The sequence below is a fragment of the Peromyscus eremicus genome, chromosome 2 (genome assembly GCF_949786415.1).
Source record: "Peromyscus eremicus chromosome 2, PerEre_H2_v1, whole genome shotgun sequence".
Classification (NCBI taxonomy): domain Eukaryota; kingdom Metazoa; phylum Chordata; class Mammalia; order Rodentia; family Cricetidae; genus Peromyscus; species Peromyscus eremicus.
Window position 1 is genome coordinate 109427305 of NC_081417.1, and position 19363 is coordinate 109446667.

A 19363-nucleotide genomic window follows, 5' to 3' on the forward strand; every position below is an offset into this window, starting at 1 on the left:
ACAGAGGTAAAGGATCTTTTAAATTTAGTTAAATGAGGCAAGGCAAGTTTCATGGTGAGCAACAGTGAGATGGGATAGCTTTTACACTCATATCCTCCAAATTTGAATTCTTTCTCTACCATTTACCAGCTGTACAGCTTGAAATAAACTAGTTGACTTCTGTTGGTCTTATTCATCACTCTCTGTGAAATGGGTATAACAACACCTACCCTACACAGTTGTGTTAAACTTTGAGGAAGATTATGTATGCGTATATATAAGCTCCATCCCAGAAGCACACTGATTTGCACAGCTATGTTTTCAAACACTTGTATAAAGTAACACAATTCTACATAGGGTGCTTATAAACAGAAGAAATGGGATTTCATTATTTCTAGTGCAGAGACTGTGTTCACGGCTCTACACAGCCCTCTGTATAGCAGCCTTAATATTAACAGTTCTTTCTTCAGTTCTGAGCACGGGCTTTAAAACTACAAGGTCTCTCCTTGAATCCCCAGCAGGACCCGAGCAAAGAATGGAGGTGTGAGAGTGGGAGAGTGGAAGACAGAGGGTGGTCTGAGGGTAGGCGGGCTGGCTCAGGACAAGTTACTCTTAGTTGAAATCATAGGTTTTCCTTATTTGAAAATTAAGGAGGATAAAGATTATTTTCAGATTTTTTCTGAAAATCAAATGAGGCACTTACAGGATAGTAACACAATCCGGTTCATAGTAAAGGTTCAATCACTGTTATAGTACACTAGTGTAGTAATTTAGTGGAGTTTTTTTTTTTGTGTGTGTGTGTGTGTGTGTGTGTGTGTGTGTGTGTGTGTTTTGTTTATTTTGAGACAATGTCCTGCTCTGTAGCCCTGGCTGGCTACAGACTCTGAGATTAGAAACAAGAACCACCACACCCAGCTCTAGGGGGATTAGTTTTCCTACTCAGAATTTTAGGGTGTATACTCATTGTGGAAGCACAAACAAAGTAGACAAAGAGGTGACGACAGGTTTTCTCCAGTATTGGGACAGTAAGAAGGTCTTAGACTGGTGACTGGGTCTGCCTTTCCTGTTGGTCATTCAGTGGAGGAAATATGTTACAGAGAGAGCGATATTGATTATGGTACCAGGAAGACTATGTCTTTTTTTTTTTTTTAAGAACCAATTAGTTTATTGGGGTTTCTTACAAGAGTATGAGTAAGAGGTCACTCACAGGAGCAGAAATGACTCCGAGACAGCTGCACCACCAAAGCCCACTCCTGCAGGAGCCACACCTCAGGAATGCAGGGACCCTGAAGTGCACTGCACAACTTGAAGGCAGCTACAGGTCAGAGTGCCTCTTCCAGGCAGCTGGGCTCATCTGAGCCTCTTCTAGGCAGTCAAAGCTACATCTTTATGCTACTGCTACTATTAGTGACCTAGTCAAACATCTTGGGACGGCTAGGGTGATGGCTCAATTAGAAAAAAGTGCTGCTTTCCTGTAACTACAAGGACCTGAATTTGCTCCCCAGAACACTTGTAGGAAAAAAAAGTACATGCTTGAAATCCCAGAGCTGGGGAGGCAGAGCCAGTAGGAACCCTGAAGAAGGCTAACCAGCCAGCCAAGCCTAATGGTTAAGCTCCAGGTAAACGAAAGACCATGTCTCAACAAAAAGAGCAGATGGCACTCCTGAGGAACAGTTCCAGAAGTTGTCCTCTGGCCTCCACATTAATCCACACATGTGTATGCATACTAGAACACACATGTGCACCTGCACACACACACACACACACACACACACACACACACACACACACACACACACACACCATCATGGGAACTCACATCCCTGTCTAGGAACACAGCTTGATAGGGACAAGCAGCAATATATTCCTCCCTGCTGCTGACTCATACAACTGGGGAGGAAGCAGAAAATCCATTTAAGATGTGCCAAACACAGCTTAAATTGGCTTGCACACCCCAACAATCCAACTTAAAAAAAAAATCAATGAAATCTAAAACAATCAACAGCAGTTTGCTCCAACCTCAATGGAGGATTCGTTTTGGAGTAGTGAGTTACAGATAAAGTTTGTAACAGTTTTAGATCCAAAGATCTGTTTCAGAGTGAACCAGGAGAAGAAAAGGAAGTTTCACTTGAGAACTAACTTGACAGTACAACATCAAACTGCCTAATCGTGATGATAAAGCTGATAGAAAGGACCCATCTGTATCTAAACAACACGAACACGTTAAGAGTATTAAAAAAAAAAAAAAACAGGAGAAGAGTTGAAATCAAACGCATCAAATTCATTCTTCTTTTTGAGACAGGGTCTTATGTCACCAGGCTGGCCTCCAGCTTAGTCTGTGTACAGCGAAGTATGTGCCTTTGACCTTCTGCTCCATTCCCCAAGTATTGAGATTACAAGTGAACATTACCTTGTCTGATCTATGCAGTACTGGGGGTTGAACCCAGAGCTGTGTGCATGTTAGGCAAGCGCTCTACTGTGGGGTCCCAGCCTCAAGCCACATTCATGTCTTTTTCCTACAATTGTTTCTGAGTATGTCATATATTGGAGACTGTTTCCAGAAGACTTCCCTGCCTGCCATTCCTCTGGCAACTTTACAAATGTTTCCATCTAAATTAGTCTTTTCCAAATGCATAATGAAGGCTACTAAGACCCCATTAATACATGGAGCACATCATTCCTATATTCAGATGCCTTCACTAGATAGTGAGTGTTGGACCTAGGAGAATTAACACCAGCCTGATTGCAAGGCCTAGCAGCAGCTACCACAAGACAGATGTGGTCCCGCCCTTCTGGAGCCTCAAGGAAACAGCAGAGGACATATACTATGAGCAAGACAAGAAAAGAGTCACCATGTGACTACCTAATCTGAGTTCTAGGGGTGTGTAAGGCCCCTGTAGGCATCTAATGCAGAACTGATGGATGATTAAGGGGAAGGAGTTGAGAGAAGAGATAACATCTATGTCTTAGACAAGAGTGATGAGAGTAGGGATACAGATGAGTGGAAAGTAAGCTGCAGTGGATGAGTGTGGTCCTGAGTCTGTATCTCAACTCTCACGCTTGTTTTTGGTTTGAAATAAGCGGCGCTGGTTACTGTGTGAGAAAGGGCACGACAACACCCAGTATCAGAGCTTTATTAGGAGGAGGGTGGGGGGACAGAAGAGAGTGACCAGGCCTGTGGAAGACACGTGCAGAGTGGGGAGGAGGAGAGAGCAGAAGAGAGGGGAGGAGTCTGTGACCGGCTTTTTAAGGATTGCCCTGCACATGTGCATGTGGGCTTACAGAGCTACGCACTGTGTGCATTTATGCAACCACGCAGCGCACTGATGTAAGATGTAAGACCCCTTACTTAGCTACTGCACTGCGCATGTGCGGTCATATAGCTGGAATGGCAGAATCCTAACAACATTAACATCGACAACTCAAAGCAAGCTCAGCACTTTTCATTCAGGAGGAACACCTTTGCTTACAACTTTCACTCTCATCCTCCTTTTCCTCTTGCCCTAAAGTGAACAAATGAAGTGTGTCCATAGTTTCCTCGTCTGAGTGATAATATGCATGTCATCTGCTAGTATAGGGCTCAGCAATCTCATTTTATAAAATGAAGTGGTTGGCCTGCGAAGTCTTAGGAACACTAATCTGTAACCTATGAGCTCCCTAATTTAAAAAAATCTGGCTTTCCTGGAATCGCTGTGTGATCTTGAGCCAGGTTACTTAAACTCTCTGTACCTCAGTCTCCTCATTTGTAAAATGGGGACAACGGCAGTGATTATGTCAAAGGGATATTATGAAAAATAAATTCCTGTGTTTAGAACAGTGTTTTGTCCATGGCATTATTAAACGGTGCTTGTTGTTATGATCCAGGCCAGTCACACGGCTTTGATAAACGCACACTGACTATTATAACAGGCTCCTATACCAAAGGAAGTCTGAAGCCAAGTATGCAACTTAAGTCCTTTGCTAGTATTTGGCAAATAATGACCAGCTTAGAGACATTCCTGCAGATGGACAGACATAGACCTTTGATGTGAAGGTGCCCCTAAGAAAACAGGGAGCTAAGAGACCAAGTCTGAAATAATAAAAAAATCACAGAGTAGGGGGAAAAAGCTACATTGGAGTCAAGCCTACGGAGGAATCTGAGTTCCTTTCTGAATACAATGCCCAGGGAGAAGTCCCACGCTCAACTAAACAATCTCCACACAAAGGGGAGAAAATATAAACAAACTGCAGAGAAAGCCCCAAAGATGAAATGATCAGAAACGTTCTCACAGGAGTCTCTCACAGTCAGGAAGAACTTTGTGTGTTAGGGTGGGCAAGCTGTCAACATGAGAAGGAGCGCTCTGATGCCTCCCCTCTATGTCCCCTGTCCCTGCCTGCCTTCTCTGCATGGTGATCCATTTGAGTTCCTGCCACTCACACTCATACTACAAATTCACCATAGCAGTGATGTCATTTATTGATACCATGAGGGCCTTGAGGCTTAACTTCTACTGCTTTGTATTCATAACAGCCTTCATGGTAGATTCTATTTCTGAATTATAGATGAGCAAGCTGCCAAGGTGAAATTACTTGGTAGGAGCCAGAGGATACATTTAGGCCCAAGGCCATCTGTTTCCAGTGCTCATACTAATCTTTACCTTGCCCTCCATGTTTGTCCTGGGTATCAAGTGCATTGAAAGCATTCACTTTCCTGACCATACAGGGGAGACCTGGCAGGGAACTCTTCTTCAGTTAGCAGCCAATGCACATAACCCCAAATAAGCAGACCACCAAGGCTTTCTCAGTATGGTTCAGAGGCATCTCCTGCCATTATAGGGTATTTAGAGATACACAGAGCACTTGATAGGGTCTCTCAAGCCTGCCCCCATGCAAAAGACACAGGCAAAACAAGAGTTAAGATACTAACCAGCTGACTCACCGTAAGATCCTTAGCGGAGTCTCTCTGATTTTAAGACTTGGTCCTGGGCTGGAATTCTATAGGAATTTTATGATTTTGCTATCAAGTCAAGGATTATCTGCTGTTGATTTCTGATTCAGGTGTATTCTGACCAGAAAACTCTCTTATTTATGGAGGTGTGCTTTGTAAAATTCATATAACTGGGGATAGGGTTCCACGAGTTTCTGAAGACTTTAATAGTCTTCTTCAAGCCATGTGTATTTTTACGTGGTAGTTTTCTGGTGCTTGGAGACTTGTCAGTTTTTTCCTTTTACTGTTGGTGTTGCATTTCATGGCTTTTTGAAGGACTGATGTTATTACATGGGCAAGCCTTGTGAATGAGATTGCCTAATAAGATTTTACTAGACGGCTCCTTATCTCCACAAAAGACTATCATGATCCCCTAAACATTTTTTGGCATTAAAAGTACTTTTCCAATGTAAACACTATAAAATTAGTTTCTTTTAGTTAGTTTAGTGTATATGTTTCTATTGCTTTACTCTCAAGATGATGTGTCCATTTAGTTTCATACATAGTCTATGAAAAGAGTGCTAGATATATGTATGTATTTTGATGCATTCTGGGATCCCTTGTCTTTTTACATGTATTTGGTATGTCTTCTATCACTTTATTCTCTCTCTCTCTCTCTCTCTCTCTCTCTCTCTCTCTCTCTCTCTCTCTCTCTCTCTCTGTGTGTGTGTGTGTGTGTGTGTGTGTGTGTGTGTGTGCCATGATTTTCTTTGTCTTCACCTGTTCTCTGTGTAGTCTTCTGTTGACTTCCATCATCTCTTGCCCTTTAAGAAGGTGATATGTGTCACTTGTCTCTTCTCAGTGTTAGTCCTTGTATTTACACATTGATTTAACACTACCTAAAGATAATCCCCCATCTTATTCCATGGAGTGTTGGTCTCTGAAGACTATGGCGTACATTAAAGGAATTCAGACACTTGCTTCTGGAAAAATGTTAGACACTTTCACATCTTCTCAGTAAGCTAAGCAACTGAGGCAATGTTGGGGTCCAAGACTGAGGCAGAGGCAGGAGTTTGCAGTAAGTGATGGCACTGTAAGTCATATGCAGAATCCTTCCTATTCCGCCTTAGTGCTGGCCAGTTGCACAACTAAGTCAGCTCATCCATGTTAATGGAAGGGTAGAGGGTAAGACGTTAGTGTCTATCCCTGTCTTTCCTCTTCAATATTTCACACTTTATATCATAAACAAGTGCAGCATTATACTCATTCTACTTTGGAGTGCTCTAAAGCAGTTACACTTATTTTTTCTTTTTAAAGCAGCAATCACCATCATGTAAAAAGAGCAAAGGAAAAGTGAGTAGGCAAATGTTACTGTCTTTTCTACATTGAGGAAATTCATATCCCATTAGAATTCTTTTGTACTTTGAGTAAACATGGTAAAGATTGGGGAAAGGTAGCAGATTAATAGTTAATATAGTTAATATTTATAGTTAATATCAGGATATAGTATAATAGCAGATGTCAATCATCATGAAGTCTCCACTTCTCCAGTCATGGGCATTATAAAATTGTCATATGTATATTGTGTGTACATATTTGTATTTTATAAAGGAAATGACCATTCCTTTCATTAGATTCTTTAAAAGGCTCATATGGTCTATTATCCACTATTGTTCTTCATATTAGAAAAGCCAGGTAATGCTTGGCATGTGCTGGGTCTCATCCTCTGGACTTTGGTGTTTATTCATTCCAGAGGAAAATGTGTGAACTCATAAATGTATGCATTTATTTATTCATTGTCTTTTTCTTTTAAAAGCTTCCTTCCTACCTGCTACTTTAACTATGACTGTGGACAGGGGAGATAATGTGAGCATATCTTTCAGAAAGGTGTTAATTAAAGAAGAAGATGCAGTGATTTATAAAAATGGTGAGTCTGTTTCATCCCTTTCTATCACTGTGGTATGAGGCACTAGATAACATCTAACACATTAGATATTGTCATATTGCAATTTCAATGGTAGTTGTCTAAAAACGATGCTATGATTCACCTATCAAATTTTATCTATAACAGAAGCCCTCTTAGACAATGTGCTTGATTATTTAATTGATCAAATGGAGGCAGGGATTCAAATATCCATGTACATACATGCATACACATATAAGCTATAGGTGCATACAATAAAAACTGTCTGTGACATAGTAAGTAAAGTCTCAAGTCCCCCCAGGTAAGAAGTGAGGTTGCCTGTGAGGTTATTTGATGGTAAGGAGAAACAAATAGCAGTGTTTTGAGCACAAACTGTTTTCTTCCACTTCTCTCCCTTGCCAGGTTCCTTCATCCATTCAGTGCCCCGGCATGAAGTACCTGATGTTTTAGAAGTGCACCTGCCTCGTGCTCAGCCCCAGGATGCTGGCGTGTACTCGGCCAGGTACATAGGAGGAAACCTGTTCACCTCGGCCTTCACCAGGCTGATAGTCCGGAGTAAGTGATGGAGAGGCCTCCATTCTGTACGGGTGTAGTTGTTAGGATTTATAGTTGCGAGTTATGGAAAGTGACAGTGCTACATAAGCAAAATGGAGAGATGGGGTGGCAGGAGACCAAGGACTCTTGGGAATTTGACACAGAGGCTGACAAGCAAGTTGCAGAAAAGATAGACTCTAGGGGAAATGTGGGGTTCAGATAGTGGGGTTGGGCTAAGCTTTTCATCTAGGAGTTTTCTATTCCTACAGTTAAGGTTCACAATACTTTACCTCTGGGTTTTATATTCCCGGTAGAAAGAATTAGCTTGGCCTAAATACATAGATGTCTACCAGCCTGAACAGGGAGCTGTATGCAAGAGTAGAGCCAGGAAACAGAAGTCATAGTGGTATCACAGGACCATCCTCATTAGAAGGGGAGTTGCAGTGAGGAGGGTGGTCTCACTGAGTAGGATTAGGTCATCTGGGCTCCTAGGTAAACATTAGTTCCTCCAAGTCCCATATTAGATCATTTAACTCTCTAATGTGATCTTTGCTTTTAGATTTGAAAGTTGTAGGAGTTAGAACTAGGGAAAACTTTCCTCTTCTCTATAATTTAATTATCAAGTATAATCATCAAGGTAGAAGGAGCCAGCACCAGTAATTTTTATGTAGAAATTGATTTATAGAAAGCAAGAGACTTGCCTTGAATTTCCCTCAGACATTCCAAGTGATCTGTGCTATCATTCAGGCCTTTGGGTCTAAGTCTCTGTCATTCCTCTGATGATGGAGGTCTTTAATTCATGAGGGTAATTTATTTTGCTTTGCATTATGTTCATTCATTCATTCATTCATTCATTCAATAAAGAGTATTGATAAGTGTATTGAAAAGCATTGTGTTGGTGTTAAAGACAGATTATAACACAATAAACCACTATCCCTTGGGTAATTCCCAGTCAGAGCAGGTATGTATATAATTAGATAAGTCAACATTACAATATAATGGAAGAAGTATGAAAAGTGTGGTTCACCTAGTTTATGTCCCATGCCAAGACACCTCAAGAGATAAAAAGTAAAGTAAGGTATTTTATAGTCAGGATAATTGGAACTTCACTCAAGAGAAATCTGCCCATGTTCCCAAAACTGGTTTCTTGTGCAGTGCTCATGATAAACCAGTCTTTAAAGGCACAAGACAGGATGATAGCAGATCTATAGGATTCAGCTTTTGATGTCTAGCTTTTCAGTTACTTCTTCAACAAGTCCTCCTTTACTCCATTACACAGGACAGCCCAGATGGTAAAGGAACAATTACATTCATTGTTTAAGATAGTTCTTGTCTAATATAATGCAGTATACTCAAGGCCTCAGAATCTGGGACAAATGGGTGTGTTGTCTTGGACCAGACATTAGACTGGTATATATCTGTTTGAATATGGGAAAAACAGAAGGGCTTTCCTACTCTTAACTCTCACTTGAACACACGATTTCTGGCACTAGTGAGTGGGTACCACCACACCAAAAAAAGTCTCCAGAAGATATTACCTGGGAATCTCACAGTTTAACTCTGTTGCGATTCTTCCTGGAGATAGTGTCAGATCCCACAGGTAAGGGCTCAGTTACCTATCATTGCCCTTATTTTGCTTGCAAGTTGAAAAACCACAGATCGTGCCCTGTGCTTCTGACTGAATAGCTGTAATCAAGGTTTCTCAAGCTTCTCTTCTTTGTTTTGGTGAATTGCTAGATCATCTCCCAGAACTCGGAAATAACTCAGGTTTATTATAGAGAATACTAAAGAGGATTCAGATTAATGGCCACAGGGCAGAGATACACAGGGCAAGGTGCAGGGACAGGATAGGTAGCACTTCCATGCACTCTCCAGGAAACTTCTAATCCAGAAGCTCTCTCGATTTTGTTCAAATCATTAGCCAACCTTCAACCCTTAGCCCTTCCTAGAGCTTACAGGTGGGACTTGGTGTTTCTGGTGAGCCTTATCATAATGTTATTTAAGGGCCCCTTCACCACCATAATTAGTCATCTCATTAGCATACAAAGGCATCTCATTAGCATCAAAAGGTGTTCATTGCTTTGAAGGTTTTAGAAACAGGGTACCAGGAACCAAGTATAGGAACCAAATTTTATTTCTTAATTTATTACATTGTCATCTGGAAAAATGTTTTAAATCTTTGCTTTTTTTTCTTTTTTGGTGAGGCATGGTCTCATGAGAGTCTTCTAGTTCAGACTCCCAAGGGCTAGGCTTATAGACCTGAGCTACCATGTCTAGTTCACAGCTGTTTGTAAATGTCAAAACATGAATAGAGATTAGAATCTGGAGCTTATCTGGCCTTTTCTCATAAAGCAAAAGATCCCATTTTAATCTCCGTACTGTTTTCTCATTGGAGTAGATGATGATGCCTCTGTGTTAGCATATTTAATGAAGCTATTTGAGAGGTACTGCTGTCTAGAACCACTCAAAGGAAGTTCGAGTGGGGCTATAATCTCCCTATTTAACAGCAATTTCCCAATATGACTCATTTCATGTTCAGCGAGGAAAGCTGGAGGCATTTTTTTCATTTCCCATAGCTACGAGGCATCTCTTCTGTGTGGACTAAAGCAGATGATGCTTTAACATTTTGTCGTAGAAACCTCACTGATAATATTTACAGATGTCAGTATAAATTTTCTCCTTGGCAAAAGATTTCTCATAACATAGGTTTTTTTTTTTTCCTTTGTGTGCCATGGATATATGGTTTCTTAAATACAGAATCACAAAGCTTAAAAGAAAAGCTAAGTCACATAAGTGAATATTATTTGATTACCAACAAACTCAACTTCTCCATCCTAAGAGATCACCCCTGTTATCCTCTAGAGTTGTAGTATTTCTTCCTTCCTGGAATTGGGGATGAGGCTGGGCTACATCCACAGGCAGATACTAAGCAGTTTCCTGCAAGAGGAGCCTGTTCCACTTACATCATCTGACCTTATGTTTAGCATGTGTAAGTTCCTGGTAGCCTGGCTCTCACCATTTCTGCAGAGTTCTTTCTCCTATTGTACGCCAAGGAACATAACTGTTAGCTTTCAGACATCGTGTAATTTTATCTATGAAGTGGAAGGCTGTAAGCAATGGTGTGTGTTGATAGTCTTCCTGATTATGTTAGAGAAAGTACTGATAGCCAGGAGTTCTTGCCAAGGAGGTTTGGAGGTTACATCAGCTGCAGGCATGTATCCAAGCACTGTGAGACTAGTGCTTGGGGACAATGATACTAGTTCCCTACAGAAGAAAAGTGAAACTAAATTTTCAACCACAAAGGGCCATACCAGTGCTCCCGAGTTTTCTGTTTATTTGAAGTTATTCTTGAGTCTAATTAACAACCTAAAAATCACCAAGTATTGGAAGTAACAAGGAAAGATCTAGGAAGCGTTTGCCACCTTGAGCTGAGTTTTGCCTGTCTTGGTATTTTGCTTCACTTGTTTTTTATATACTTTCCAGCTGAAATAGTGTATGCAACTGGCTATTTCTTTTCTTTGGCCTTAACCCTCCTTCCCCTACTCCACGTAGAGTCAACGTGCAGGCTTGCCGGCTGCAACTTCCTGGCACAAGAGTTTTTCATTCCAATGTTGTGGGTCTGAGGTTTGGGTTTTAATCAGGTTCCTCGGTGGTTGAGATGCCATGGATCTGTCTTAAAAATGCTTCGGTCTTGGACTGTGCCATGAACACGCCAAATCTTCTCCCTCACAGTGCCTCTGCCTGGGACACATTCTTTAGCCTCATCCTCCTTGCCACTTTTGTGGTCCTACACATCCGATTTGTATCCCGTTCCCATGGAAAGCCTTCCTTTATGCCCTTTCTATTGGCAAGGCAGGATTTGGTACTCCTTGTCTCTGCTTCTATCATTATTTACTGTTTAACTCTCTTCCCTCGTATTATACTATTGTCTTTCAGAGACCAGAGACTATATTTTCTCTTCATTCCCCATTGTCCACTAAAATGACTGTCATGTGTTAGTTGTTCAATAACAGTTTGTTGAGTATTCCATGCTTTACATTCCATCTCCATGTTTTTCTTAACAAAAGGATGTGAAACTCAGAAGTGGGGGCCCGACTGTAACCGTCCCTGTACTACGTGCATGAACAATGGTGTCTGCCATGAAGATACCGGGGAGTGCATTTGCCCTCCTGGGTTTATGGGGAGGACGTGTGAGAAAGGTAAGTGAATATACTTGATGACTAAACCATAGCTTGAAAGAGCCATCATTACTGGATGGAGTTTTACATCTGGACATAGATGAGAAGGGGCCTAAAGGGCTTTTCCTATGTCTGTGGTACCATCTTTGTGTGGACTAGATACTTTTTCTAAAGATTATTTATTGCAAACCACTGGAAAGTTATAACAAAACACCAATCTGTGGTACTGCAGTCAAAGTGAAGGTTCATAACCTGTGAAACTGAGTGGTGGCCCTGAGCCCCTCTTTGTGAGGTGGTTTTGTTTTCTGGAAAGTGGATCATGGTGGCAGGCTTGTCCCTGCTGCTGCCAGCACCCAGATTAGAATTTCCCTCTCTAGGAGAAACTTTAAAAGAAGAGTTTAGCATTTTAAGGGGTTGCAATTTGCTTTCTGAATCAGTCTTTGTGTCTCTTCCTCCCACAGCTTGTGAGCCACACACATTTGGCAGGACGTGTAAAGAAAGGTGTAGTGGACCAGAGGGATGCAAGTCTTACGTGTTCTGTCTCCCAGACCCCTATGGGTGTTCCTGTGCCACAGGCTGGAGGGGGCTGCAGTGCAATGAAGGTATGCACCACTTAGACTGGGAACAGAGGAAATCCAGGTGGCGTATGGAGGCCACGCAGTTAGCTGATATTACTGAGTAGGATGCATCAGATTTCTTTGTTACTTACTTATGGCTGGATATAGAGATTTAAATCATAGACATTTTCAAGAATAAGACATTAGATTGGACAGTGAGACTCTGGACCTGGGGTGTTTCTGGACATGAGTAGGTGTTTCTCATGCATGTCACCTAGGGATCTTGTTAAAACACAGATTGTAACTTGCACGGTTCTGGACTGGGGCCCGAGGATTGGCATTTATATTGCATCTCTAGGCAATTATGTTATGGTGAGGTTTTCAACCATGCTTTGAATAAAAAGATTAAGGAAGATTTTATTTTATTTGTCTTGTGCCATAAAAATCAGGCTTTAGGACAGATCCAGATAACATTTAAGGTTCAAAAATGAAGTTAACTCCTGTCACTTCATGGACCTTACTCAAGAACTAATGATTGCCACTGCCAAATTCATTAACAAATCCATTATCTCAGACTTTTCTTTGTGTGTATGAGAAACCTTGAGATCTATGCTCACCAAATTTAAAGTACACAGTGCTGTATACCTGCCTGTACTTAAAACACTACACCTCTAAGAAGGTACTTAAACAGCACAACTGTAACTTTGTACCCTTGACTAACATCTCACAATTTTCCCACTAATCCCTATAAACCACTGTCCCATGCTTCTGTTTCTTTAGATTCCATCTATAAGAGAGAGTGTAAAATATCTGTCCTTCTCTGTCTGGTTTATTCAACTTAAATAACGTGCATTTGCTTGTGTTTTTAGGGAACTTCTACATTATTTTTTTTATAGTTATATGCCCGTGAACAGTGTGTAAGTGTTCTGTTCTTTATACCCACCCGCATTTGCTATCTTTTGTCATATCAATAATAGCCATTTTAACAGATGCAAGATGATGTCTCATTGAGTTTTTAATTCGTGTTTCCTTAAAGTTGTCTGACTATGGGTTGCCAGTGATGACATCAGGGCTATGTGCATGTCAGGCTGCATCTCTCCCCTTTGCCTGACCACCAGTGTTATCAAACATGTTTTCATGTACATATTGGCTAACTATACATCATCTAAGAAGTGTCAACCCAGGTTCTTTTGTTCCAGTGAAAATATTCCATTGGAACTTTAATAGAAATTATACCGATTGAGCTGAAAATGCAAGCTGCCTCTTGGTTCCTTCAACATGTTGTCAAGTTAAAACTATCCACCAGAAAAAAAAAAAAAAAAAACAATCCAAGGGACAATATTGTTTTTAAATTAGTTTTCAAGTGAAAGTAATTCTACAGTTGACCAAAATAAGAACAGCTCATCAATAGAAGTCACTCATTGTCTAACATTGTTAGAGTGTTGTAGACGAATTTCTAGTCTTATTAAATAGAAACACAGAGCCAAATACAGAGGTAATAGCCAAAGAAATCAGAGCAATAGCCATGACTAGCCTTAGCTTACCAACAGCAGTAGCTTCCACAGAGAGAGCTTCTTCCTGTGTAACTTGTGTTTTTATTGCCTTCCTGTTCTGCCTTATCATTGGTTCTAAGCCCAGCCACATGACTTCCTCATCACTGCCTGTCTATACAGGCCTCCAGGTGTCTATGGTTGGTACTGGGATTAAAGGCTCGTGTCACCATGCTTGGCTACGGCCTTGACCACACAGAGACTCTGCCTGCCATGTGATCAGATTAAGGGCGTGGGCTACCACCGCCTGACTTCTGTTTATGGCTATTTGACCTCTGATCTCCAGGCAACTTTATTTATTAACATACAAATAAAGTATCACATTTCAGCACAAATAAAGTATCACCACAGAGTGTTGTCCAAGGAAGTTCAGAAGTTCAGTAGTCCTTACAGGAAAGGTACAGTTCCTGCTCCCCTTGAAGGAGCTTTGCAAAGTTCAGAAGTGCATTCACTGGCAGTAATACTCTGTCTTTAGGAGAAAATAAGGGACAAGGAAAGAAAGCTAATATTGTCATAAATTCTCTTATTTGTAGTTTTTAGTAGTTTAACAGATATTTTTCTTTATATTTGCCCTGCTTGGTGTTTCCTGAACTATCAGATGTGCAAATGTCAACAGATTGGCAGAAATCTAAAGCCCTATTTCTGTTTTTAAAAAAGTTATTGCTTTTGTGTATGTGTGTGTGAATGTGGGCATGCCTACATGTGGACATCAGAGGATGACTTCCAAGAGTCACTTCTCTCTTTCCACCATGTGGGCCCCAGGGGTTGAATTCAGGTTGTCAGTCTCAGCAACAAGTGCCTTTGCCTGCTGAGACAGCTCACTCAGTGATTCTCAATCTGTGGGTCATGACCCCTTTGGAGGTCACATATCAGATATCCTGTATATCACATGTTTACAATATGATTCATAACAGTAGCAAAGTTACAGTTATGAAGTAGCAATGAAATAATTTTATGGTTGGGAGACACCACAGCATGAGGGTATTAAAGGGTAGCAGCATTAGGAAGGCTGAGAACCGCTGAAACCAGTCCTAAAGCAGTTTCTGCAGTATCTTTTCTATGGTATTCTTTCTACACTAAGGTGTTTCACCTTACAATATTGTTCTGAGGGTGTAGTCGGAAGTTTTTCTGTGTCCTGCCTGGCCTGTAGTCGGGACAAATCTCTCACACACAGTCCCACAGCCTTTTATAAAATAATCACACAAAGGCTTAATATTAATTATAACTGTTTGATCATTAGCTCAGACTTATTACTGACTCGCTCTTATACTTAAATTAACCCATAATTTTTATTTATGTTTAGCCATGTGGCTTGGTACCTTTTCTCAGTTTTGCCTTGTCATCTTGCTTCCTCTGTGTCTGGCTGGTGACTCCTGACTCAACCTTCTTCTTCCCAGAATTCTCCTTGTTTGCTTATCCCACCTATACTTCTTGCCTGGCTACTGGCCAATCAGCATTTTATTTATCAGCCAACCAGAGCAACACATTCACAGCATACAAAGCGACATCACCCATCACGAGGGCCCTGATCATTGCTTCCATCCCTTTTTTCCTTTTTTTCAGGCTGAATGTCTGTGGGTATAGCTTCAGACTTGATGTTTTCTTTTTCCGTCTCCACTCTGTTTCTGAGTTCACACAGAATTTCTTCTATTTTAGATACAGGAATTGTCTTAGTTGCTTTTCTATTGCTGTTTAGAAAAAAAATACCCTAAGAAAAGCAACTGAAGAGTAAAGGGTTTGTTCTGGGTTATAATTCAAGAGTATACTCCATATGGTGGGGCCATCAAGTTAGCAGGAGCTCGAAGCACCAGGTCACATGGCATCCACAGTCAGAAAGCAGACAGTTATGATGCCTTTGCTCAGCTCACTGGCTCCTTTTTATGTATCCCTGGATCCTAGCTCCTAGGATGGGGCCAGCCCCAACTGGCAGGTCTTTGTCCTTCAGTTAACCTTATCAATACATTCCCTCACAGGCATGCCCAGAGTGGCTCATTTCTCAGGTGTTCTAGATCTCATCAAGTTGACAGTTAAGATTATTAATCACTGTGGTTTTACATTGTAGATTTTTTTGGGGGGTGGGGTATTTTTATATTTATTTGCTGAAATTTCTCATTGCTGTGGATGTACTATCTTTGACCTCACTGAACATAATTATTTATACTTGATTTGAAAATCGTGTCTTCTCCTTCTAATATTAGTTCCTTACAGTTAGTTGCTATTGAGTTTTTCTTTCTTTTTTAAAAAATTGAGCACAGTTCTCTATTGCTTCTTATGTTGAGTAATTTGAAATGTTACCATGAGCACCTAATATTACATTGCAGAGATTCTGGAGCATGATATGTCCCTTACTGGGTATGCTCACTTTGTTATTTTACTAGGCAACTAACTTGGTAGGACTCAAGCTATAGGCTGTGACTCTTAGTCATCAGGTCAAACTCTATTCAGTTCTTTCATCTTTACCTGGGCTTCTCTCAGTATGCTGAGCATGCGTGCTTCAAGGGTTAGCTAAAGATCTGAGTTTTCTTTCCAACTCACTATTTCCAATTTCCCTTCTCTCTTCAGCTACTGATTTCTCTAACTCTCTCCTCCAATTTGTCAAGCCAATGAAACAACAGGTGTGTGTGTGTGTGTGTGTGTGTGTGTGTGTGTGTGTGTGTGTGTGTTTTATCCTCTTACATGGTGTCAATTGTTCCCAACACTTAAGCAAAAGGCTGAAAAATGAGAAATACACCATTCCTATCTTCTAAATTTCAATTCTCCTTTAGAAGTCCCCTGGTTTCCTCTGCCCCACATACCTTCTCTGGTGATTTCATGTAATCATCTTCTGAATATTGTATTTAGAAGTGTGTCCTGGTAGAAAATTACTGAATTCTCCAGAAGCAAAATTGCTTAGCCTTTAAATCTCAGTAAAGCTCACGAATGACACACTACTGTATATAAATCAGCAAATTTGATAGTGTGGAAGGACTTCAAAACTAGCCGTTGAGAGGCTTAGTTTCCTTTCTTCCTCTCTACTAACATTGCTCTATGACGTCTTTGTTCCCAGCATGCCCACCTGGTTACTATGGACCAGACTGTAAGCTCAGGTGCCGGTGCAGCAATGCTGAGAGGTGTGACCGGTTCCAGGGCTGCCTCTGCTCTCAAGGATGGCAAGGGCTACAGTGTGAGAAAGAAGGTAAAGCAAGGTAACACTGTGGTCAGGGTCACGTTCAGCAGGTCTGAGGAGAGCCTTGCCGGTGTAATTCTTGCCCTGGCATCCTAACATCCTCTAACTATTTCTTACACACACACACACACACACACAACAACAACAACAACAACAACAACAACAAGAAACAACATTCAATTTCTTCCTAAGGATTCGTATTAGTTTCTTTTCTATTGCTGTGGTAAGACACCATGACCCCACAACTTAAAAAAGGAGTTTAACTTAGCTTATGGTTCCCGAGGGTTAGAGTCTCTGATGTCAGAGTGAAGGCATGGCTGGAGATAGTTGGAGTAGTGGTGGAGAGCTCACATCTTGATCCATAAGCAGGAGACACACACACACACACACACACACACACACACACACACTCACACATGGGGAGAGAGGCAGACAGAGAGAAAGGGAGAGAACAAGTAGGAAGCAGAATACACACTGAAGATGGCCCAGAGGCTTTTAAAACTTCAAAACCATCCCCAGTGACCCATCTCCTCCAACAAGGCCATATTGCTGAATCCTTCTCAAATAGTTCCACCAACTGGGGACTAAATATTTAAATTCCTAAGCCCATGGGCTTCATTCTCATTCAAACCAACACAGGATCCTCAGACTACCTTTGTTTCTTTCTACTCTGAATAAACCAAATGCTTGCTGAGATCTTCAACTGACTGTTCTGATCCCCTTCTGGAGGACCAGACTAGTCGTGGATCTGAATAACAGGGAAACAATTACTTTGGGGGGAATTGGACAAAGAATACGTGGAAAGGAGGATGAAGGAAATGCTTCACTCACTTACCAAGGCTTTTTTGAGGTGTACCCATGCTGTGTGCATGAGCATTTCCTTTCCTTTCCCTGCCTACCATATGTAAATTTCACCTAAGTGGAGCTATAGCCGTTCATTGATAAGGTGCAGATTGTGGATGCTTCTGTGCTCTTTGCCAAGTCTTGAGTTACCGTCGAGAACATAGCTTATACAACTGAAAATGTTTGTTCTCTTTACAGGAAAAGTTTGCTAATTCATGCCCAAATGTAATTGTGTAATAGTTGAAGAAACATGCTTTTATGGCTTGTAAAAAATTAGAGATGAGGGGCTGGAGAAATGGTTCAGCAGATAAGAACACTGGCCGCTCTTCTAGAAGACCCAAGTTCAGTCCCCAGCATCCTCATGGTTGCTCACAACAATCTGTCACTTGAGCTCCAAGGGACCCAATGTCCTCTTTTGGCCTCCACAGACACAGACATATGTGCGGTCAAAACACTCACACACATAAAAACACTAGAAATAAAAAGCATGTAACACATTTTACTAGTGTAAGTGTGATTTAGAAAGAGATACATTTTTTAATTCAATCTTTGCTCAGAATAAGGCAGCTAGCTGACTTGGCTTTTTGTCCTTGTGGCAAAATACCCAAGAAAGTAAGATTACCTGCAAGTGAAGTCACATGACGTAACAGAAAGCCAGAGGGATTCCAGGACCCAGGTTACTCCTGTTATGCTAATCTACTTTTGAGTGAACTAGCTGTGCTCCTGCCTGAGAGAATGACCCCAGTGACCTGGTCGCCTTGCATAGAGGTCTCACCTATGAAAGCTTTTACTACCTTTTAAATAACATCACCTCGCTAGAGGTCAAATTACCATGACACATAACTTTGGGGGACACACTTAAAACAGAATCCAATAATATTATCCGCTTCTGTATTTAATTAAGATAATTAGAGTTTTTTTTTTTTTTCTGTCAAAGACCCTATACTTTAATTAAAAGTTAATTAATTTTCCACGGTGCAGGTAGTAGACACATGGGGTCCTGGTACCATTTCTTTTGTCAATACCAGGGAACTGTTTTCCTCATTCAATATTGGCAGCACTGTTTTTTATTTGACTGGCCAGAGATTACTTTGGGGGAGTTTATCTCATGTCGCTTTTGTGATTGTGTATAATTTAAATTACTCTGTTCTTATTATTTACATGTCACTTACATGCTTCCCAAACAGTAAAAGAGCCCTCATACTTCCACACTGAGGATCATGTTGTTGACCAGCACCATTATGAGGCCCTCTCTTGAGCCAAGAAACTGTTTGTTTATTTATGTATTTATTTATTTATTTACTTTGTAATGGTATACTTTAAAAAGCAAGGTGGGGACTGAAAGCTAGGTCTGGGGGAGTATGTGGCTACAATGACCATTTTAATATTGAGACTCTTCCTGTCTTTCCAAGTCCATTGAGGGAGCATAGCACCATGGAAAAAGACTGTATTTTGGCTTCAGGAAGACCTGAGCTTGAGCCTAGGTTTTGAGGTCGAGTTCCTTCTTCTATAAAGTGGAGATGACAAATGTGCCCTCAAGTTCACTATGCAATGATAAAACAAAATAGTTGTAAAGCTCTCGAATAGAGTAGGTCTTCGTTTTTTCCCCCATTGCTATGATAAAATATTCGGACAAAAGCAATTTAAGAGAAAAAAGGTTTTATGTTGTCTCAAAGTTCAAGGTACGTCCCCAACATGGTGGCCAAGGCAGCAGGAGCTGAAGGGG

The 19363-nt window shown here is 41.0% G+C and overlaps 1 protein-coding gene across 2 annotated transcripts in view; it reads left to right on the top strand.

Moving 5' to 3' along the window:
* The window catches only part of Tek (TEK receptor tyrosine kinase), a 119988-nt gene that overhangs the window by 45563 nt on the left and 55062 nt on the right, over positions 1-19363 (top strand). For both annotated transcript variants that reach the window (XM_059254534.1, XM_059254535.1), the window contains exons 3-7: positions 6702-6812; positions 7212-7364; positions 11411-11542; positions 11983-12123; positions 16675-16803. In XM_059254534.1, coding sequence (XP_059110517.1) covers positions 6702-6812; positions 7212-7364; positions 11411-11542; positions 11983-12123; positions 16675-16803 — 666 coding nt within the window. The remainder of the gene's footprint in view (positions 1-6701; positions 6813-7211; positions 7365-11410; positions 11543-11982; positions 12124-16674; positions 16804-19363) is intronic.